Below are 24,769 nucleotides of genomic sequence, written 5' to 3'. Positions count from 1 at the left end.
CAGTAAGGCAAAGTGTTGAAAATAAAGATTTCAATGTTTGACAACACATTAACAGAAAATTTACATGAACATTGCATTACACACCCAAGTGCCTACCCTTGTGTGTTGTTAGTTGGTATGCTTGCAGTAGGATGAGGGTGAGTGTGAGGGGTGGCTAGTGAGATGGGGAAGTGATAATGTAGATAGAGAGGGATGGGTGGAGGTGCAAGGTAAGTTGGTGTGAGTAAAGATGTGCAGGAGTAGGGTAGGGTAGACAGAGTGATGGGGATGCGATGAGTGGCACAGCAGGGTGAGTTTGAGTGAGGCATTGCAGTAACGTTTCATAATCTACTGAGATCATTGAAAGGTTGGCGCCACTGCAGCCAGGCACTCCTGACAACATCCCTGCTTGTGCTCTCTTGTGCAATGTACAACCAGACTGCGTTGATCTCCTGGGGAGGCCTCTTCCGCCCATGGGAAGGGAAGAGAATCTCCCTGCGTGCTCTCACTCCCTCCATAAGCACATGGAGGGAGTCATGTGTGAGCCTGGGTGCAGCCGTGCAGCTCTGTGCAGTGCTTGTCAGTGTTTGCAGCACCTCAATGCTGCAGAACACTGACAGCACAACTGTAAAAATCAATGTGGCTGTGGTCCATTTAAGGAAACCGGCTGATGACGCGTCATCAAATGACGTCATCAGACCTGCTTCCTGTTAATTAGTCAGGAATCCTGCAGGGCGGGCTCAACAAGGCCAATCTACGGAAAATCTTTTTCAGAGAGGCGGCTGCAGATGGAGCGGGACCGGAAACCACCAACCAGCTCTCCCGCCTCCACAGGGAAAATCCAGCCCTTAGTGGTTGTTTCGTGTTTCTCCCTTTCAAACGTTACATTGAACTCGATCATGTTATGATCACTGTTGGATAAATGGTCACAGTTAGGCTGTTAACTAAATCTGGCTCATTACTCATTACTAAATCTAATATAGCATGCCCCCTTGTTGCCTCTAGGACATATTGTTGTAGAAAACTATCCCAGGCACACTCAAGAAATTCACTACCTTTCTGACAGGTGCTAGTCTGCTTGTCCCAATCTATATGAAAGTTAAAATCCCCCATTAAAAGCACGCTGCCTTTACTACATGCTTGTCTAATCTCTGCATTTATACAATCTAGCACTTCACAGCTGCTACCAGAGGGCCTATACACAACTCCCACTACAGTCTTAAATCCTTTCCTATTTCTTAATTCTACCCATAAAGTCTCCACTGCCTGCTTACCTCTCGTTATATCCTCTCTTATCATTGAAGTGATTTCAATCTTAATCACTCTGGCTGGAATTTTTTGGGGTTCATGTGGACGGAAATGGAGGCGCGTCGGGTGGGAAAGTTGATATTTTTGGGAGCAGGTCGGGAACCCGCTGTCATCCTGCCCCCACATGCCTTTCCCTCGGGCACGTTTGCCGGTGTGGCAGCGAACCAACCAGCAGAGGTGGGCGACCTAATTGAAATCATTAATATCTTGTTTTCAGACAGTTAAAAGCCTTTTTCCCCCTACATTTTAAATTTCCCTGCATGGCCACGGGAACCATGCTGCTCGGGAACCACATCTGTCAACCTGAGGCGGGAGTTGAGTGGCCATTGCTCCAGCTGATTAGTTGACAGCATGAAATGTACTATAAAAGCTCCCACCTGACAGTTGATCACTTTCCTCAGGCAGATGCTGTTGCTGACTACATTCCCAGCACAGATTGAGATTTCTGCAGGCTGCAAGTCTTTCCAGCAAAGTCTCCATGCAGTGTCACCTCATTGGAAGAACCTCTCTCACCACTGACAGATTGCTTCTGTCATCTCTACTTCACCTGCCATCTATTCCACCAGCATGGGTGCCAGTTATACTGCCTCACCTTGGTCCTCAGAATCTGACCACGATCAGCCCCAACGCCAGCAGCACCAACAACACCACCACCAACCTTCTCCACAATCAACTGATGCTGCACAGGACAGATGGCATCAGCACCTGAGTACATTGCTGCCCAGGAGGCCAGGGATGGCATCATCATGGCCAGATTTACTTAACTTGATGCTGTACACCCTGGCTGCCACATGATGCACCAGGTTATCGCCACCCCACACCAATACCATAAAGCATCCCTGCAATGACCAAGCCATTCCTTTCACATTCACCACCATTGCTGAAGGTATCGTTATGTCTCACCATTCACCGCAACTCACTAAACCTTTCCAAGCCAAAGGTGCACACAAATGTGTCCAAGACAGGAAAGTGGTGAAAATAAAGATTTTTTATCTTTGACAGCACATTAACGGAAACTTTACATGAACCCAAGTGGCTACCCTGTGAATTTACCTGTGTGTCATCTTTCTCTTCCATGTGCTTCAACGAGGTGCTAGCCCTGTGGCTTCAGCAGAGGTAGAGGCAGCCTGCTCACTTCCCTGCTGCCAAGGAGCTGGAGAGCACCTTGCTGCACATCAATGGGGCCATGAGGACCCACGTGTAAACTGACATACCTCCTAGGGAGGAGGTGTAAGAGCTGCTGCTATCTATTCTCCGTACATAGCCATCTATCCTCCATAGATGGCCATCTATTCTTCATAGAGACCATGTGCTCCTATGAGTGGCGCATTAGCTGTTCCATGTAGGTGGCCATCCTATCGCCTGTGACAGGTGGTGCTCATGTTGGAACATTTGCAGACATCACGTTCGCAAAGCCTGTCAGAGCCCCCTGCACTTCTTCCTGCACCTCCAGGATCGCCCTCTTTCTGGATGGCCCCCGAGACTCAGCGTCTGCATGCAGCTGATCAAAGCTAGGAGCGTCCTGCGCCCTCCGGCGAGGATTCTCCACTACTGTCCCTGTCTCCACCATCTGCTCTTGCTCACTTGTGAGTTGTGAGACACCAGGTGACAACACTACTCTATCTCAAGTGAGACCCACCGAGGTGTGCGTATCTGTGCTGGTGCTGGGTGCGCTTATGTCTGGTGACGGTGTGCCCTCAGAGGCTGGAGGCTCCTCTGAGGAGTTGTCTTCCTCTTCCCCCTGGACAGTGGTGGGGGCGGGGGGCCTCTTGATGGACCTGTGGGAGAGTAAAGAGATGAATTAGATATGTCATATGAAGAATGGCTAAAGATACCATTATGCACATGATGACCATTCACTGGCTGCTGACATCAGTCCCCATATGAGTGACTGCCATGTAGCTGTCTGATATGTAATTTTGTCACCAGGTTGCTGAGATGTCCCCCTCTCTCCGTATCTCACCTCTAGCTGCTCGGTGACACCAGACATTTCTAAAGCGGCCTCCTCTGCTGTTGTAAGGTTTGCAAATGATGAAGGGCCACCGCCAGTTCTCCCCCTCTCTCTCTTATTTTGGGCTCTCTTTTCCTGCAATGATGGTAAGAAGAGAAGGTTGAGTGACAGTGATGGAATGAGTGTAAGGAATGGATGGGTTAGATCTTTCAAGGGAGATTATGATTGGGGGGGGAGTGCTGCCAAAGCCAAGTGGCCTCCTTGTGTGTTGTTAGTTGGTATGATTGCATTAGGATGAGGGTGAGTGTGAGGGGTAGCTAGTGAGATGGGGAGGTGAAAATGTAGATAGAGAGGGATGGTTGGACGTGCAAGGAATGTTGGTGTAAGAAAGGATGTGCAGGAGTAGGGTTGGGAAGGCAGAGTGATGGGGTTGTGATAAGAGGCACAGCAGGATGAAGTTGAATGTGGCTTTGTACTCACATTTCCTGATCTAATGAGATCAATGAAACATTTGCAGCACTGCACCCAGGTCCTCATGCCTGGTTGTGCCCACCTCTGCAATCTCCAACCAGGCTGTTTTGGTCTCCTGTGGAGATCGCTTCTGCCCATTGGAAGGGAAGAGGACCTCCCTGCGTGTTCTGCATCATCGGAAAACCTGGGTGCAGCCCTCTGCCTTTGAGCAGTCATTCTCAGTGTTTGCAGCACTCCAATGCTGTAGTGCACTGACAGCACTATGTTACATTAACCTTCAAATCTAATGTGGTCATGGCCCCTTTAAAGATCCCGGCTGAAAGTGCATCATGAATGACGTCACCAGACCATTTAATTGGCCTGGGTATCGCACAGGGCGGGCTTAATAAGCTCTATTAATGTAAAGTCGTTCTGTGGAGTGGGATGGAGCCAGCAATGGGGTCGCGAGCCGCCATGGCCACCGCCCACACCTGACCCACCCAGATAAAGAAAATCCTGGCCTAAGGCTACTCCTCCCCCTCTGCCATTTTCCCTATCTTTCCTGTAGACCTTATAACATGGTATATTTTTCCCAGTCCTGACCATGAGGGGTGAGTTAGCTAAGGTAGATTAAAAGTAATGATGGTAGATAAGCAGCCATGTCTCAGTACTGGCTACCCTGTCACACCCTCCAATTTGAATTTGCGCCTGCAGTTCATTCAATGTATTCCTTATATTCCATGCATTTGCATAAAGAATGCTTATTTGGGCCACACACCCTAGCCTGTCCTTCAGCAATAATGTTTTACCCACTTGTTTCTTATTTCTCTCTCCTGGTTTAATCACTGTACATCTTTTAGTTTTCCTTCTACATGTAGTGCCTAAAGCACATTTTCTGACTGTTACTCTACTCTCTTCCCTTTCGTTTGTTTTTGAACTACTATTTGTACTACAATTTCCACCTGAGCCCTCCCCCCACCATTTACTAGTTTAAAGTCCTTGTGACCGCCCTATTTATCCTTTCCGCTAGGACCCTGGTCCCTGACCGGTTCAGGTGGAGCCCGTCCCAATGGCACAATTCCTTACTGTCCCAATACTGGTGCCAGTGCCCCATGAAATGGAACCCCTCTTTCCCACACCACTCCTTTAGCTACGTGTTCACTTCCCTAATCAGCTTATCCTATGCCAATTTGCATGTGGCTCAGGTAATAATCCAGAAATTATAACCCTTGAGATCCTGTTCTTTAATTTAACTCCTAGTTCCTGGTACTCCCCAAACAGGACCTCTTACCTAGTCTTCCCTATGTTGTTGGTCCCAACATGGACCACAACGACTGGATCCTCCCCCTCCCTCTGCAATATCCTTTCAAGCTGGGTCTCTTCCTTTTTACATACTTGTAGAAGTTCTTACAATCTGTTTTTATATTTCTTGCTAATTTACTCTCATTCTATTTTCTCCCTTTTCATCAGTTATTTGGTTATCCTTTGCTGGTTTCCCGTGGAGATTTTATTTCTCAATAGAATGTATATTCATTCAGAATTTTGTAATATTTCTTTAAATGTTCGCCACTGCTTATCTACCATCATTACTTTTAATCTACCTTAGCTAACTCACCCGTCATACCTATGTAATTGGCTTTGTTTAAGTTTCAGACTCTAGTTTCGGACTTAAGAATGTCACTCTCAAACTCAATGTGAAATCATATTATGGTTACTCTTCCCTAGAGAATCCTTTACTATAAGATTACTAATTAACCCTGTCTCACTACATAAAACAAGATCTAAAATAGCCTGTTCCCTGGTTGGTTCCATGACGTATTGTTCTTGGAACTCATCCTCCAGACTACCCTTGCCAATTGCCCAATCTATAAGAAGATTAATGTCCCCCACAATTATTGCATAACCTTTGTTACAAGCTCCTATTATTTCTTGATTAATACTCTGTCCAATTATATAGCTACTGTTAGGGAGCCTATAAACTACTGCAACCACTTCTGCCCCTTGTTATTTCTTATCTCCACCCATACTGATTCTACTTCCTGATCTTCTGAGCCAAGTTCCTTTCTCAATACAGGAAACTTTTTGGTATCCGGCACCGACTGGACCGGGATGGTGCTGGTTGATTAAAAATTCCGGATGACGGAGAAGGTTATCTACCGAGGCTATTTTTAACAAACAAAAATTTAAAAATCAAGAAATGTGCAGTATACAGTAATTGGACTTCCGACAGCGCCAAAAAGCTGAGCAGTGGCAGTTTGGAGAACTACCCCCACTGACTAACTCGGCCACCGCGGGAGACTCGGACTCGGACTTGGCAACATTTCCGGTTATTGAGGTGTTGTTTTCGGAGTTTGAATTTTGCCGGTTAATAGAGAATTCTGGATATTTAGGTGCTGTTTAAACGAGAGTTTCCTGTACTGTCCTTATGTCATCCATAATTATCAGGGCTAGCCCCCTCCTGTTCCAGTCTGCCTGTCTTTTCAAAACATCAAGTACCCTGGAATATCTGGTCATTATCACATTGCTTTTTGTGGGACCTTCCTGTGCACAAATTGGCTGCTGCATTTCCTACATTACAACAGTGACTCCACTTCGAAGGTACTTCATTAACTGTAAGGCACTTTGGGGCATCCTGAAAGGCGTGAAAGGCGCTATATTAATGCAAGTCTTTCTTTCTTTCGTTTACCTCACAAAAGCAGTTGCAGAATCACAGCTGTAAACTCTCCATGCTACCAGATGGCTGGAGCTCCAATGTCTTGCCACCATACCAATTCCTGTGTATGTTTAACATCTTATTTCAATTTAGGTAATGAGTCAGATGGATACATAAAAGTAATGGTATTTTGCAGCAATATCATCAGACCAATTTGTAGGAAAATCTTTCCAGGAGTTTTCTTGTGATGCAGCTTCCAAAATGGAAACAAATCACTATCATGGTTTTGATATTGTCAAGTTTTTAAGAGTAGTCAGTGTAATAACATAGGTATTTTCTTCTTGTTTTTCTCCCCTACTCTCCTCTCCTGAAGACAGACTCTTAATGGGGTCTTTTCCATAGATGTTCCATAGCATCTATCCAGGATCTCGCTGAAGTAGCCACTCTTTGTGTGTCACTCATTTGACAGAGGTAGATAAATTCTTGGTAAGCAAGGGGGTGAAAAGTTATCGGGGGTAGGCGGAAATGTGGAGCAATCGGATCCGCCATGATCTTACTGAATGGTGGAGCAGGCTCGAAGGGCCGAGTGGCCTACTCCTGCTCCTAATTCGTATGTTCGTATGAATGTTGGGTTACTTGTCTGTACGAGAGTATCACAACTGAGCCTGATATTCACCCACACTCACTTTCCAGCAGGGTCATCAGATAATGATCAGGGGTTAGTGACGGTATTGCTGATCCAGTTAAGATCAGCTAACTCATCAAGGATTAAACTTGAGCCCTTGGTGGTCTGTATAGTTCAGTACAACATTGGGCAGTTATTGGACACGCTGCTCTAGGATGGTTATATCACTAGTCTATTGATAAGATTGTCATGTTATTGTGAAATATGCATTTTTTATTTTGGACATTTGAAATTTCAGTTAATGAGAAAGAAATTTCAAATCAAAAATTTTTCAATGAAAAATGTTCAGAAAGCAGTTTGATTGATGGCCTGGATTTTGCGGTCAGCGGCGAATGAACAACACTCGCTGTTCATTAAGCTTATAGCTATCCACAGACTTTTTGTGGGCTTTTGCGCAGCAATTTACGGTCATCAGGACTCTGAAACAGCAAGCCGGTCACGACAGGGGAGCTGGGACCTGTACAAACAAGGCAAGCAACAGCATGTCTCTTCAACCAATCAGATTGAAGAATCCTTAATGAGGCCCGCAGAATCTAAACCAGGAAGTTAGAATTTTTAATGCCATGTCAAATCATGTACAGAAAGTGAAATAAAGAGAGGGAAAGAAAGATGGGATTAAGAGAGAGAGACGAGGCAGAAAGAAAAAGTAGACAAAAATGTTTATTTTAACTTTTTTTTTAATCTCCAATAACAATTAAAATCTCATGGAATGAAATTCCACATTTATTAAAGTAAATTTTTAGTGGCAGAGACATTGTTTGATTGTAAGTAATACTTAACATGCCATTAAAAATTCACTTACACTTGAATGGACAAGCCATAACTTTTTCTGGCATATTTAGTAGGCAATCATAGAATCATAGAATGGTTACAGCACAGACGGAGGCCATTCTCCATGATCAGGCCTTTTTGGAGGGTGAAATTGTACAGTGCAGTGGGGAAAGAGTTAAACTGACACACTGGCAGTTTCACTGAATGGTGTAATAAAGACCATATTTTGCAGCAGTAAGATTTCTCTAAGTAGAGATAGCATAGCCGGACATAGAACCATAAAAGGCCTAAGAGGATGTAAGTTCTGTTCTGGCAGGAAAGTAAAACAATGAGCTGGAAGTAAAAGAAGCCTAGAAGGGCAGGAAAAGAGGATAATGAACCAGAAGTATGAGACCCATTTGGCATAAACAGAGCTCATAGGTGCAACAACAGCTTGAGCCGATAATAAAGGCGGTACTTTAATGTAACGCGACATAGGCAACCAATCAGTGAAGATGCATGCGGGCCAAGGTCCAATCAGGTGGCAGGAATGAATTTTGACATGTGTATTGTAATGTATAAAAATGTAGTACGATAGCAAAATACTGCAGATGCTGGAAATCCGAAATAACAACAGAAAGTGCTGGAAAAACTCAGCAGGCCAGGCAACATCCGTGGAGAGAAAATAGCGTCGACGTTTCGGGTCTAACCCTTTTTCAAAACTGTAGTGTTTGCTGAACCAATTTGGAAAGGTCTGGCTAAGACAGAGTAGACTGTTTCCCCACCGGTGGAATAAAGACAACTTGACTATCGATCTAAAACCTTGCGTCGAGTGTTGGTTTAAAATACTCCACTATATACAGCATGCAGCACATAACCATTATCCAAGAGGCTCTAGCTGGATTGGACTGCAGAGTCCCTTCTGAACAATCCAGGTATCTGAATCTACCCTTTGGCATTCTGATAGTGTGCTTGATGATGACTCTGAAGGCAGCTTGGGCATCATTGTAGGAGTGCTCTGCAGATTTTGCGGGCATTTGCAGAGGTCGCAGGAATAGTATGTGACCTTTATCACCAAATAGCCAACCAGACAGTTGCTGTAAGATGAAGGCAATTTGGCAGTTGGCAGCAAAGTGACCATTGACTTGAAGGATTAGGTGCTGCTAGTCACAAACAAGCTGCACCTTTCCTGTTGGTATAATTAATAAGAGGGAACGGGTGACTAAGTGGGTGCCATCTATTACACCTTGCACCTCGGGGAAGCCAGACACTCAGTAAAACTGAATGGTCCCATTGTGGGGGGACCGTCCAAAATTGATTACCTGGCTTGCCTTGGCAAATAGGCCATCAGTAACCTATTTGACCCATGCAGGCAATGTGGATTGAGTGATTCTTGTAATGTAGGAACATAGGAACAGGAGTAGGCCGTTAGATAGAATTACATATGATGTCTGCCACAGTATGCTGGTGGTTGAGGGGGTGACTACCGAGTCCATTTCCCTGCCCCATTTCCCTGTCTGAGGCATTAAAAAAATCCATCTCCAATCCTTGACTCTCTTCTGCCCTCTTTAAGTTGCCTCTTCTCTTCAGGTGCTGCTGCCTGAATTTTCCTAGTTAGCAGTGGTGAGCTGCCTCTTGCTCACAGGAATTCTGCTGGGAGCCCACTCTGAAAACCTAAAGACCAGGAAACTGAGCCGGGGTCAGGGCAGCATTTTACCCTCCTCGGGCTGATTCAGGAAAGTCCAGCCCACCATTCTCAATAAAACTACAGTAGCACTGTTACATTCATTCGTCTGGTTGTATGAATATCATGGATCAAAAACAGCAAGTGCAATTGCAGCTGGCATCAGGACAGATAATTGCTGCCAATGAAAAGAATGACCAAAAGCGGAACACACACACAATACTGAAATAGTCTGCTTCATAAATTATTAACTTATATCTTTTGTTGAAATTACCAGCAGTGGTTAAATTATATCTAATGTAATCTAACCTCATGGTGTCAGATGACAGTTATAAACATTTGAGTTTTACTCTGTCTGTTTATAAAGTAACCTGAACCCTTCAATTAGATTACAGCCTTGCATTTATTGCCCTAATGAGAGCATTCCAATAATTTGACTCTCCAATTTTTGAGTTAAACCGATAAAACACAATAAAGCCCTCGTCATCGAAAAACATTGAAATCTGTGTTTATTTAAAACTGAATAAACAACTAAAATGCATTTTGTAAATATGATTATTTTATAATAATTTGTATGATTAGATCATGTTTCAGTGGGTCCTGCAAAGTAATAATAAATTGCTGCACACCATCATTATTTGCAGTTGAATCTAATCACGTATTTGTCCTGAATACAGCTGGTCTAGTGAGGTGAATAAAGTTCCATTATTTGCTCTGATGTGTACTTCTGTTTATAAAAAGCAGTAGAAAAAAATCCCTCAAATGACTCAACTAAAAAAAATGGCCAAAATAAACAATGAAATTAGCTAATTTCAAAACCAAAACCAGAAAGTATTCATATTTAATTTAACATTTATTACCTTTTTTGTCAAATTTTTAACTTACATTTTTCACTTACTAGTTAGGCCATACTATCTTACGTGCTGTTCTCCAATTAACAGGGCAGGCAGTTTCTGTTGTGGAGAGGCAGACTGTTTATGCTGTGTACAGGGAGATAATAGTATCTGATGGATATTCAGGCCAAAACAGCACTGGAATCGGATTACTTCTGATGCTGGATGTAGTGAAACCATTCACTGAAGTTTTTAAAAAATCCCAGTTTACATTCCCCTTTTAAATTTAATGGCAATGGCCCAAAGTATAATCATTATACAGCAATAGTTATTTTCTTGACTGTTATAAAAGCCTGATGTTTGTGTACCCATCAAAAAGTACACTTCCTCATTCCCTCTTCCACTTCCACTGCAAAGCTAGGTGGGAAAGTAAGTTGTGGGGAGGACATAATCTGCAAAGGGATATAGACAGGTTAAGTGAGGGGGCAATAAGGTGGTAGATGGAGTATAATGTGGGGAAATGTGAAGTTATTCACTTTGGTAGCAAGAATAGAAAAACAGAATATTTTTTAAATGGTGAGAAACTATTAAATGTTGGTGTTCAGAGAGATTTGGGTATCCTCGTACACAAAACACAGAAGGTTAACATGTAGGTACAGCAAGCAATTATGAAGGCAAATAGTAGGTTAGCCTTTATTGCAAGGGGGTTGGGATGAAAGAGTAAGGGAGTCTTGCTGCAATTGTACACATCTTTGGTGAGACCACACCTACAGTACTGTGTACAGTTTTGGTCTCCGTACCTAAGGAAGGATATACTTGCCTTAGAGGGGATGCAACAAAGGTTCACTAGATTGATTCCTGGGATGAGAGGGTTGTCCGATGAGGAGAGATTGAGTAGAATGTGCCTATACTCTCAGGCGTTTAGAAGAATGAGAGGTGATCTCATTGAAATGTATAAGATTCTGAGGGGGATTAACAGGATAGATGCTGAGAGGTTGTTTCCCCTGGCTGCAGAGTCTAGAACTAGGGGGCATAGTCTCAGGATAAGGGGTCGGCCATTTAAGACTGAAATGTGGTGGAATTTCTTCACTCAGAGGGTTGTGAATCTTTGGAATTCTCTACCGCAAAGGCCTGTGGATGCTGAATCATTGGGTATATTCAAGGCTTTGATAGATAGATCTTTGGAGTCTAGGGGAATGAAGGGAAATGGGGATCGTGGAGTTGAGGGCAAAGATCAGCCATGATCTTATTGAATGGCGGAGTAGGCTCAAGAGGACATATGTCCTACTCCTACTCCTATTTCTTATGTTCTTATGTTCCTCTTGTGGATATGCCTGGCAAACAACCTAGAGAGGAAGGTTGAGTGTTAACATTAGTCAAGAATGGGTTTCAACTCTGATTACCTGATTGAAAATCCAGCACTCTCGCATTATAATTACCAAGCCATTCTGAAAATCATTTATTTCATTCTCACATCCCTACAAATATATATGCACTCAGACATTATGGAATAATAATGTAATAAAAAAAAGACTGTAATAATGTAATAAAAAAAAGACTGTGAGCCTACGCAGTAATTGCATTAATTATTGAATTAATAATTCATAAGTGTGAAAATCACAATGATAATTTGGCTGGAAGAAGCAACACACGGGGAATAATTTGTGTTCGCCAGCAACTGCAGTTAACAGCCGCTGGAAATGGCTGCAATGCTAACTGAGTGAAATTGGTCTAGGGGGCTGAAGATTGGTGGCGCAGCGCTCACCTTCCGTGCAACATCGTCCTGGTGGTGTTGTTGGAGGGACCTGGGATGAAATTTCTGTCCAGGTCCGGCGTTGCCGCTTCCCACAGCCTCTGTGAGCGAAGCTGTAGAACTCACAAGGAATTGTGGGCAATGAAGAGGTCTAAGAATTAAAGGGCCATGCACACTGAAGCAATACAAAATAAAATGCAGTGAATAAATACATTTTTCAGCCCTTTCTGCCTTTTAAGAAATAATCAATATTTAAAAGAAGTTCCAAATGTGAATATTCAGCTGTTAAAGCTGAATTACCTTCCTAACCTCAACAAATGGGAAAACTGCCTCAGCACTGACACAAATGGCTCAACAAGCCAGGGAAGGGGCACCCAGGGTCTCGCACACAGCACTCCAGCTTTGTGCAGGGGGTCAACACTGCAAGAGAGGCCCTCTACCCACAGGGGCCAGGAGACCCTCCAGAAAGAATGATGTGGGAGTACATCACTAAGGCCATCACTGCCAGCAGTGTTGCCCCCACCACCTGGCTCCAGTGCCCAAAGAAGCTTCATGACCTCAAACCAGGACCTCAAGGTCAGTGAATGCATCTTCAAACGCCGTCTCCTACCAACTGCACCATTAGCCTTGCACACTTCTCAATGCACAACCCCCAATCAGCCACTTACCAACAATCTGCATGAATGACAAGGCACATCTCCCATTCCTAGCCTCACCTCACCCCCTTGGAGGAGATGGTGCAGGCCATTCTTGGCAGGGGCATGGTTGAGCCCTTGGACAGTGGTGGGGCTGAAAGGATACAAGCTGCGGATATCCTTGTACATTATCCGCCTTCTGGCATGCACCTCTTGCTTTCCTGCCCTGCCATCAGCACAACTCCACCCATGTGCCTTCCTCATTTCACACACCCAAAAAATGCAGCCTGCCCAGCCAGTGGGACCGCAGGCAGATGATTCCATCACAGATATGCCGGCCACAAAGGAGCTGTCTGAGGTGCATCCTTCCGTCTGATTCCTCCTCTTCGGCTTCCTACTCTTCTGCGTCTTCCTCTTCCTTCTGCAAGCAGATGCTGTAAATGTGAAATGACAGCATAAAATGCTGGAAATACTCAGTTGGTCAGGCAGCCTGAGACATGAACTCTGTTTTTCTCTCCATGGTTGTTGCGTGACCTGCTGAGCATTTGCAGTATGCTCTGTCTTCTCAAATGCCGTCATTTACCATCTGAGTCCTTGCAAGCATCCAGCAGCACTCACTACACACTTAAAAAACTTTTCACATCTATTGCAGTAAGACACCACTTCAATAGAATTTTAAAAAAAAGTCTAAAGCCTTAAATTCAAACTTACCTGAATGATGTGTCTGTCCCTTTAAGATCTGCAGACATCGCCACTGTCAGCCTGCTTGCACGCCAGGTTAATCTGGCGTGCTTAGGACCCAGCGCTGAATTCAGCACTAGGGTCAAAGTTCACGTTGGTGACGTTAAGTCGGAGTTGCTCGTCGATTGACATCACTACGCCGCCATTTTTTTCCAGGGGGAGAGCAATATGGCAGCCGCTGCGGGACCCGCCACCAGCTGGCGAAAGAGCAGCGGCCCTAATTTTATCGCCATTTCATGGCGCTACGGAGTGGCGCTCAACAGGTGAATTTCTAGCCCATAATGGTTTTTCAGAATTAAAGGAGACTACGGATAGTTCAGGACATGGTACTCTTCCACCATGTTATTTTAGAACAAAAATGGGTAAGGTGTCTCCTAACCAGTTTATTGCCATATTTTCCCTCTCATGGAAATTGTTTTCGGTGTCCATACGTATCTGGCACTCCTCCAATGACATACATTACAGAAACAGCTTGAAAGCATTTTCTGTTCACTCGAAGAAATAACTTAGAATTCAGCACTTCAAACAGGACTGGCTACTAATTTAGAAGGCCTGAACTAGGAAAATAGTCTTCAATGACAGCAATAGTAGAGGGAGCGCAGCTGGATGGTATGGATAGGGAGACAGCATCAGATAGTATTGGGTGGATACACAGGCCAGAACAACATTGGAATCAAGTGACTTCTGATCCTGGAAGTTATGAAACCATTCAGGACAGGCATAATAATCCTATCCTCAAATGAATCTCATACCCCCGCAAATAATAAGATCCCAGAATAATAGCTGTTAGCATCACATTCTTACAATAATTGTGAATGCCATAATTAGCTGCCAATTTTAAACCTGTATCAATATTATAGGGTTCAATTCTAACTGGTATAAGGTTCTAGCTATATATTTTACCCTATTGCCTTTAGGGCACCAATTAAGCTCATGGCCATTTCTATCAAGGCTATTGTGGAGGGTACCTTTAGGCATGGCCTCTTGACCAACACCAGTTTGCCTATCGTGCAAACAGATCAACGGAGGATGCAATCACAGCTGCTCTACATTCTGCATTGAAACACTTAGACGGTAAAGAGACCTACATCAGAATGCTGTTCATAGACTACAGCTCAGCATTCAACACTATCGTCCCCAACAAGCTGGCCATCAAACTCCACACTCTTGGCCTGAACACTTCCCTTTGCAACTGGACCCTGGACTTCCTAACTAACAGACCCCAGTCTGTCAAATTAGGTAACCACACCTCCCCCCCCCCCCGACCCTGAACACGGGGGCCCCACAAGGTTGTCTGCTGAGCCCCCTCCTCTACTCCCTCTTCACCCACGACTGTGTGGCTGTTCATGGTTCCAACACCATCATCAAGTTTGCGGATGATACCATGGTGGTAGGCCAGATCACCAACAACGATGAGTCAGCCTACAGGGAGGAGGTCCAGCACCTCGTGAAGTGGTGCTCCGATAACAACCTGGCCCTTAACATCAAGAAAACCAAAGAAATCATTGTGGACTTCAGGAAGTCTAAAGGCGGAAGACACACCCCCATCCACATCCATGGGGCTGTGGTGGAAAGGGTGGACAGCTTTAAGTTCCTCGGAGTCCACATCACGGAAGACCTCTCCTGGTCCCTCAATACCTCCTCTTTGGTGAAGAAGGCCCAGCAGCGCCTATATTTCCTAAGGAGGCTGAAGGGATGTAACCTGTCACCCCTGATCCTCTCTAACTTTTACCACTGCACAATAGAAAGCATCCTGACAAACTGTATCACAGTGCGGTATGGCAGCTGTAGCTCCTATGACCGGAAATCCCTGCAGCGGGCGGGTAGTCAAAACTGCCCAACGCATTACCGGCACCCGGCTACCGACCATTGAGAACATCTACCAGAAACGCTGTTTACGGAGGTCACTGACCATCATCAAAGACCCTACCCACCCCAGCCACAGTTTGTTCGCCCCCCTGCCATCTGGGAGACGCTACAGATGCATTCGCACCCGAACGACTAGATTTAGGAACAGCTTCTTTCCCACGGCTGTCATCCTATTGAACTCTGCAAATAAACTCTAAAGCCTGCACATCTGCCAATGCACTTTATTATGTTTATGTTTATGTATTACAAGCCAAATGAATGTTGAATGTTAAATGTCTTAATCAAAATGTACACTCTCGGGAGCCGCAAGCCTACATTTCGTTGTACTGCACTTGTGCACTAACAATGACAATAAAGTTGATTATTATTATTATTATACACACACTTCATTTTGGTAGACGAGTATAACTACTTCTTGGCAGCATTTAGTTGAGGGTGTATTGAGTATACCCACTTTTTATTTTTGTTGGCTAAGGTATGAATGAGAATTAAACACAGTAGGCTAGATTTTCCAATCAGTTTTGTCAGTGACAGTAAATTGTGCAAATCTGATTGGAAATTGTGTGGAGATTCAATATCATACCCATTTAACGTTGCATCCAATTTTTCAATACTGAGTCTAAAGATACAAAGTTCTCATCAGTATGTGACCTTATAGCATCCTGTATGAAATTTCCCAGTGTATATGCCTGCATAGCACTGCTTCCTATAACCACCCATATAAAATAGTAGTCCAGACATGCCAGGAACGATACTGTTTAACGAAATAGCTTTAATGAGCACTATAACAAAATTACTAAGAGAATTTGGAAGCTATTACAGCATCGTTACTTTTCTTCTTTTCCCCCCATTTTTTTCCTGTTGCTACTTAGGAAAACTACACTGGAATTGCTATATGTCAACTACTCACCGCAATAGTAGCACAATGAGTTTCCCCATGGAAATCCTCCTATATCTCTGCTTTTTTGGAGGAAGAAGAGGAGGACCAACAGATGAATGGCAGCCAGGCTGCGCAAAATGCACTTTAGCTGTTCAAGAAGGCCTACCAGAACCTTGTTAGGCTAACCAGAGAGGGGCAATAAATGCAGCTTTTCCCACATCCCAAGAATTGTCTGGAATTTATGGTCAGCAACAAAGCAAAGGCGTTCGCCGCTGGCCCCGAAGTAAGCTTCGCACAAAGATCTTACAATCTCTGTGTTGAGAATTTTGTGTTTTCCGATGCATAGTTGAAATCAACGGAAGTTAATGGGGATTCCCAGTGAAGAGCTGCTGCGACGTCAACTAGCTGTCTAAGCAGCCAATCAAAATGCAGAATTCTCACATACAGTGAACCAGGAAGTGAGTAAGCTCCTGAAATTCTAAAAATGATAGAGACAGCAAAACAAAGATTTGGGCTCTCACATGGGGAAAAGGTAAACCTGGAATAAAGATGAAAAGATTTTTTTTTTAATGTTTTTAAAGTTTCTTAAAATTTTTAATTCTTATTAAAATGGATAAATTTGACACTGCACAAAATTTCAGGACCATAACCTTTGTTTAGCACTCAATACGCTGTTAAAACCCGTTACACCTAATCCCTTTGGGTTTAACTTTTAATGGGATATTTAACAGTGTAATTACTGCAGAAGCGCCAACGTTTTTGTCAGTTTCCATGTTTTGAGAGATTTTATTGATTTCCGGCTCTGGGGTGGGGCACAGCGCAGCCTATGGAGTGAATGACAGACTGCAACTTCTGGATTTCTGCATTAGGCTATGCATGTACTAAATCCTGAAGTTGTGGTCAGTTTCAAAGGCGAAATGACGGCAAACACTGCCAGTTCACTGTCATCAGGACCACAAATTCCGGGGCAATTTTTTTTTTTAAACTACTGATTCCCCACGCTGTCTCTACACGCAGAGGTGCACATACCTCCAACTGTCAGAGGAGCAATACCTGTGGAGACATCAATTTACAAGGGACACTATGGGCTGAATTTTTACCTGTGAGTGGGTTCCGGTGCAGGATGGGGGGGTGGCGCATAGCGAGTCGCCAACACGATCGGTGTTATAAATCTCATCATCATCAAGAAACTACTCATGAAATAACGCTGAACGGCCAGCTGGTGGCGCCATCCAAGGAGTATAAATACTCGGGCGTGGACCCAGCTTGCCAGGGACATTTTGTAAGACAAGGAACTAGTGAAGTACAACTAGACCTCCATGTTCTGAAACAAGTTGATTAAAGCCTTGCTTTATGCTCAAACCAAGTGCGTAGTGAGTTTTATTACGTCAATCGGTCCATCAGCGAGCTCTCCACTGCGTGTTTAACTTAACTAGATCACTTGACTCGACTTCAACTCACCTATTTATAGGGGCAGTGGACAGATGAGAGTTGAAAGTTGTTGGAGGTCGTCCAGAGGTGGCTTTAAGAGGTGCCTGTTGGTGTTACAGCCAACACTTTGACTTTGACTGTGAGGGTGCAATCATTTATAGCCAAGGATGCAGTCTCAGCACCAGAAGGTTGTGCCCAGGTTTTCAGATTCCTCCCTGGAAATTCTGCTCCATGGAGTGAGAGCAAGGAAGGAAGTCCTCTTCCTTGGTTACAGCAGGAAGAGGCCACCCAGTGAAACAAAGAGGGCATCGCCCACAAAGCGAGCAGCAAGGCTGTTGTCAGCCGCTCCTGGATGCAGTGTAGGAAGAGATTAAATGACCTCATGAGGTCAGGAAAGGTGAGTACAGTGCCACATTCAATTACATCCTGATGTGAGTGCTAACCTAACCCCATCACTCTGCCTTCCCAAGACTACTCCTGCATGCCACTGCTCACACCAACTCACCTTGCATGGTGCACCCATCCCTTAATGTCTATGCACCTATTCACAGTCCCATCTGACTATCTACCACTGACACTCACCCTCAGCCTAATGCAATCATAGAAAGTAACGCCACAGATGAAGGCCATTTGGCAATGTCATGCCACTCCCTCATAGTCGCCCTCTACAGATGTAGCCCATCCATCGCCTACACTCATTCCATCACTCTCACTCAAAGTTCTCTTTTTTCCCCTCCTTGCAGGAGAAGAGAGCATAGAACAACAGGAAGAGACTGAGAACCAGAGGTGGCCCTCCAATTTACACTACATTGACACCAGTAGATGAGGAGGCACTGAAATTAAACGGAGTGGCAGAGCTGCTGGCGGTGAGAGATGGAGAGAGGAGGATCTCCCAGCTACCTGGTGACAGAATTAAATATCACACAGCCACATGGCATACAATAGGCACTCATGGTGACTGATGTCAGCAGCCAGTGAAATATCATGATGTGCATTTTGGTAACATTAAACATTTTTATCATAAAAGTTCTAATTCATGTCTTTATTCTCCCACAGGTCCATCAAGTGTCCCCTCCCCACTGTCCAACCAGAGGAGGAAGACGATTCCTCAGAGGATGCTGCAGTCTCTGAGGATGCACCATCACCAGATCCATGCGCACCCAGCACCAGCGCAGATAACGCACACCTTGGCGCATCCTGCGAGACATAGGATAGTGTTGTCACCTGGTGTCTCACACATCAGAAGTGAGCAAGAGCAGATGGTGGAGACAGGGATTGCAGTGGAGAGTCCTCATCGGAGGGTGCAGGGTGCTCCAAGATCTGCCCAGCTGGATGCAGATGCTGAATATCAGGGACCATCGACAAAGAGGTTGATCTTGGAGGAACAGCAACAAATGCGCGAGACTCTGGCTGTTTTTCCAGCCGCAATGTGCAGGATTGTAGAAAGAATGGAGCAGTCTATCTCCAACATGAGCAGCACCATGTCACAGGCGATGGTGACGATGTACTCTTCCATGGAAAGGATGGCCACATGCATGGCGCAGCTAATGCGCCAGTCACATGAGAACATGCTTGCTCTGAACAACAGCTTCCAGAATCTTATTGCATTCATCTCTAGAAGGAATACCAACGTAGACTTGGGCGTCATCGCCCCATTAATGTGCAGCAAGGCTCTCTCCAGCTGCTTGCTAGCAGGGAAGTGCAGGTGGCCCATGAGAGGGATGATGTTTAGAGGGCACATGGAAGTGGGGGCTTTGCTCAAAGTGCTCCCACTTCTCCCCCATTGCATCCCCCTCAGTCAGAGCCCCACATGCTTCCTCAGATCCCAATGACCGAGTCTGCCCCTGCACAGCTGCAGTTGAAGCAGTCTTTGGTGGGGCCCTCACAGGCTCCAAAACCCAGAGGGCATCCATCAAAAGTGTCTAAGCAGTCACAGCAGGAAAGTGAGCAGCCTGCCACTACCTCTGCTGAAGCCACAGGGGGAGCACCTCATAGAAGCACTCGGAAAAGAAAAATGACACAATCATAGATGCACAAGGGCGCATACTGAAGGGCCCCTCCAGATCTGTCAAGGCATCTGAAGGGTATCTTCAGCAGGCTGGTTGCTTGCTCTATGACACATCTGGTCATCAAGTGGCTTTCATTATAGCACTCCTCGACCTCATTGAAAGCCAATAAATCCCCAGGGCCTGATAATGAAAGCTGATAAATCCCCAGGGCCTGATAATCTGCATCCCAGAGTACTAAAAGAGGTAGCCATGGAAATAGTGGATGCATTGGTTGTCATCTTCCATAATCTATAGAATTTTGGAACAGTTCCTGCAGATTGGAGGGTGGCAAATGTAACCCCACCATTTAAAAAAGGAGGGAGAGAGAAAACAGGGAACTACAGACCAGTTAGCCTAACATCAGTAGTAGGGAAAATGCTAGAGTCTATTATAAAGGATGTGATAACAGGACACTTAGAAAATATCAACAGAATTAGACAAAGTCAACATGGATTTATGAAAGGGAAATCGTGTTTGACAAACCTACTGGAGTTTTTTGAGGATGTAACTGGTAGAATAGATAAGGGGGAACCAGTGGATGTGGTGTATTTGGATTTTCAGAAGGCCTTTGATAAAGTCACACATAAGAGGTTAGTGTTAAAAATTAAAGCACATATGATTGGGGGTAATATATTGGTATGGATTGAAAATTGGTTAACAGACAGGAAAGAGAGAGTAGGAATAAATGGGTCTTTTTCGGGGTGGCAGGCGAAGCCTACTGGGGTACTGTAGGGATCAGTGCTTGGGCACCAGCTTTTCACAAAATATATCAATGATTTGGATGAGGGAACCAAATGTAATATTTCCAAGTTTGCTGACGACATAAAACTAGGTGGGATTGTGAGTTGCGAGGAGGATGCAAAGAGGCTTCAAGGTGATTTAGACAAGTTGAGTGAGTGGGCAAATACATGGCAGATGCAGTATAACATGGATAAATGTGAAGTTATCCACTTCGGTAGGAAAAACAGAAAGCCGGAGTATTATTTAAATGGTGATAGATTGGGAAATGTTGATGTACAAAGGGACCTGGGTGTCCTTGTACACCAGTCACTGAAAGCAAACATGCAGGTGCAGCAAGCAGTTAGGAAGGAAAATGGTATGTTGGCCTTCATTGCAAGAGGATTTGAGTACAGGAGCAAGGATGTCTTACTACAGTTATACCGGGCCTTGGTGAGACCACACCTGGAGTACTGTGTGCAGTTTTGGTTTCCTTACCTAAGAAAGGATATACTTGCCATAGAGGGAGTGCAGTGAAGGTTCACCAGACTGATTCCTGGGATGGCAGGACTGTCGTATGAGGAGAGATTGGGTCAACTAGGCCTGTATTCACGAGAGTTTAGAAGAATGAGAGGGGATCTCATTGAAACGTATAAAATTCCGACATGGCTAGACAGATTGGATGCAGGGAGGATATTTTCCCTGGCTGGGGTGGGTCTAGAACGAGGGGTCACAGTCTCAGGATACGTGGTAGGACATTTAAGACTGAGATGAGGAGAAATTTCTTCACTCAGAGGGTGGTGAACCTATGGAATTCTCTACCACAGATGGCTGTGGAGGCCAAGTCACTGAATATATTTAAGGAGGAGATAGATAGATTCCTAGGCACAAAAGGGGAGAGAGCGGGAATATGCTATTGAGATAGAGGATCAGCCATGATCATATTGAATGGCAGAGCAGGCTCAAAGGGCCAAATGGCCTACTCCTACTCCTATTTTTCTATGTTTCATTGCTTGACCTCCTTAAGAATGACATCAGCCACGTCTTCAGTGGATAGATGTTGTCTCCATCAGCCACGCCGGGTAAAGTGGAGGTCAAAGGCATAATCCTCCAATGTAGTGAGAGTGGCTTCCGAGATTGCAAAAGTCTGTTTGGAGGTGTGAATTGCTGAGGGAGGGTGGACTGGTGCAGGACTAAAGAGTCATGACAGCTCCCAGGGAATCTGCCACACACATGCATGATGATCTTTTTGTGGTTGCAGACGAGCTGCTCATTGAGGGAGTGGAAGCCCTTCCAGCTCATGAACACTCTTGGGTGATCTTGGGGTGCTTTGATGGCCACATGTGTGTAGTCGATGATGTCCTGCACCAGTGGGAAGCCAGCCAGAGCCACAAAGCCGAGCGCCCGCTCAGTCACACTGGCTTCATCAGTGGCAAAGTGTATATAGTGCCTGACTTGTGAAACATGGCATCGGTCACCTGGGTGATGCATTTGTGGGCAGCGAACTGAGATCCTGCAAATGTCTGCTGCAGATGCCTGGAAGGAACCTGAGTTGAGGGCAGTGGTGACTTTGACAGCCACTGGTAAGGCGTGTCCACCAGGTCCACTTAGCAGCAGGTCTTCCAGCAGGCTACAAATGTCTGCCACAACCTGGTGCGATAGCCTGAGCCTTCTGAGGCACTGGTGTTCAGTCATGTCCAGGCAGCTCATCCTCTTCCCAGAAACCTTGTGTTGGGGGTATCGACTCCAGCGAGGTCCACCCCTGTGCTGATCCCCTCTCTCCTGTGGAGCATCAGGTCACTGAGGAGAAGGCTGCTGGTGTTGTTGGTGCTGGAGTTCAGCTTGGTCCGAATCTGAGGTCCAAGGTGAAACAGCATAAGCGGCACCCATGCTGATCTGGCATCCACGCCACGCAATCCTCCAATGTAGTGAGAGTGGCTTCCAAGATTGTAGAAATCATCTGCAAACTCCTGAAAGCAAAATCTCTGCACAAAATGGTGTGATGCCCCTTGACATTCAACAGCATTACCATCGCCAAATCCCCCATCATCAACATCCTGGGGGTCACCATTGACCAGAAACTTAACTGGACCAGCCACATAAATACTGTGGCAACAAGAGCAAGTCAGAGGCTGGGTATTCTGCAGTGAGTGTCTCACCTCTGGACTACCCAAAGTCTTTCCACCATCTACAAGGCACAAGTAAGGAGTGTGATGGAATACTCTCCACTTGCCTGGATAAGTGCAGCTCCAACAACAATCAAGAAGCTTGACACCATCCAGGACAAAGCAGCCCGCTTGATTGGCACCCCATCCACCACCCTAAATATTCACTTCCTCCACCACCGGCGTACCGTGGCTGCAGTGTGTACCATCTACAAGATGCACTGCAGCACCTCCCAAACCCGCGACCTCTTCCACCTAGAAGGACAAGGGCAGCAGGCGCATGGGAACGCCACCACCTCCAAGTTCCCCTCCAAGTCACACACCATCCTGACATCGCTGGGTCAAAAACCTGGAACTCCTTATCTAACAGCACTGTGAGAGTACCTTCACCACACGGACTGCAAATAGTTTGAAGCAAAGCAATTTCATCCTCTTCCCCACGGACAACCAGCATGAGGGCCTGTGAAATTTTACCGAGTTGCAGCATTCCCAAAAGTCCAGGGATTTATAGATTGCACTGCTGTGGCTCTATGTATTCCGTCACACAATGTCATTATCCACATGAATAGAAAAGGAGCCCACATTCTCAATGTTCAACTCGTTTGCCACTATCAGCACCGGATTGTGCAAATCAATACTTCCTTCCCAAGCAGCTGTCACGATGCCCTCATTTTAAGACAATCCACCAGCCCAATTTGACTGTTAGCAGCGCGAGGTTGGAAAACTGCTTCTCATAATTCATTAGTGTTTTCAGAGACAATTTAGCTAGTGTGATATTAAATTTAACAACATTCATTTTCTCAAATTTCATTCCTTAAAAATCGATATATATTTGAAAAACCATCCTGTCCGCTCTTGAGTGCTGTACCCAAAATGTTCACTCCGAACAGAAAAGAATGGGTTTAATTGATGGATTTTCACAACGTACAAAATCTTATTTAAGTTCGTGGCTAATTTGATTCTATTACACAGACACTGCTATTGAGGATTAGTCAAACTGCACGCTCATAATATACACACACAAGTACTGTACAAGGACAAAGCGCTTACCCTTCTGAATAAACATGTTGACAGAGTTCATTCTGATAGGTTTCTTGTTCGTCAAGCTAATATTGTGATCGGATTGTCTTACACGCTGCAGGTAAAGTTTATACATTTTCTTCCCCTCTATTCTAGAAATATTAATTCCTGAAACAGGGGGTCTTCTCAGTCCCAGTTGCTCCATGACTGATTTCTTGATCGCTTCAATCCGGATTTGTTTCTCGTCTCTCCACCTCAGACTGGATTGAGGTTTCAGCTCACTGCTCTTGATAAACATCAGTGCCAAATAAATAGAAAGATACATGGAATAATAGTTGTGCAGTTCCATGCTGCGAGATTGCCGGCAGAATTCCTGGCACGTCCTGCACCAGGAAGCAGTGATGCGGCTGGATGTACTCCTATCTATTTCTTGCTATTCTCTCCAGTTGGCAGTTCGGCTGCGTGGGTTTATATTGAGTCCAAAGTTGACCCTGTTCGCCACCGCCTTTTGTTTATTCGTTTTCGTTTAAGAACAGAGAGGTTTCGTTCAAAAGCACCCGAGAACAAACACCAAATTATTTAGGTTTCTAAAATGCTGCTATAATAATAAACATAATAAATAATGACACAATAAAGTTCACACAAAATGAGAAAATAATTCCAACAGGTTTGATTACAACAGTTTAAAGAAAGCACTTTTGGACTCTAGAGGAAAAGGGGATAGGGCGGGAAAGTGGAGTTGAGGTCGATGATCAGCCATGATCTTATTGAATGGCGGAGCAGGCTCGAGGGGCCGTATGGCCTACTCCTGTCCTAATTCTTGTGTTCTTTGGAAAGGTGTAGTTGATGGGTTGTTACTAACCAGTGTAGCTTTTGGAAGGACTTCTGATATAACTACACAACAGGCTCCCTGTAAAAACCTAACTGGCTGTTCTGAGGGTGCTTGATGCAAATTGCTTTTTTCGATTCTCTCCTTTCAGGAAACCAGGGAAAGCAAGACTTTACCTATTTGGGCTCTCCGTTTCACGAATACAGTAGCTGCTATTCGAACTTTGGTGAAACTCTTATTGTAATCCTGGAAACATTAAAAAAAAAACATTTTGGTTGGGCTGGTAGTTTGTCAATCTCGTGTATTGTAAACTGGTTTCACTGCACAACATCGGAGACAGTGAACGATTTGCAGAGGACATTACTAAAGTTATTAGAGGCAGAAATTC

At 44.8% G+C, this 24,769-nt stretch overlaps 1 protein-coding gene across 1 annotated transcript in view; it reads right to left on the bottom strand.

Moving 5' to 3' along the window:
- Nucleotides 1-23,946, bottom strand: part of LOC147123353 (bone morphogenetic protein 2-like) — a 46,351-nt gene extending 22,405 nt beyond the window's left edge. The window contains exon 1 of the mRNA XM_086004376.1: nt 23,583-23,946. Within this exon, the coding sequence (XP_085860502.1) occupies nt 23,583-23,901 (319 nt within the window). The 5' untranslated portion in view covers nt 23,902-23,946. The remainder of the gene's footprint in view (nt 1-23,582) is intronic.
- Between the last annotated feature and the right edge of the window lie 823 nt (nt 23,947-24,769).

Source organism: Somniosus microcephalus, chromosome 2 (assembly GCF_052327205.1).
Source record: "Somniosus microcephalus isolate GS21.2 chromosome 2, FLI_Smic_1.0, whole genome shotgun sequence".
NCBI classification, from domain to species: Eukaryota; Metazoa; Chordata; class Chondrichthyes; order Squaliformes; family Somniosidae; genus Somniosus; species Somniosus microcephalus.
Note: the sequence above shows the minus strand (reverse complement) of the source record. Positions and strands in the feature narration are given on the sequence as shown.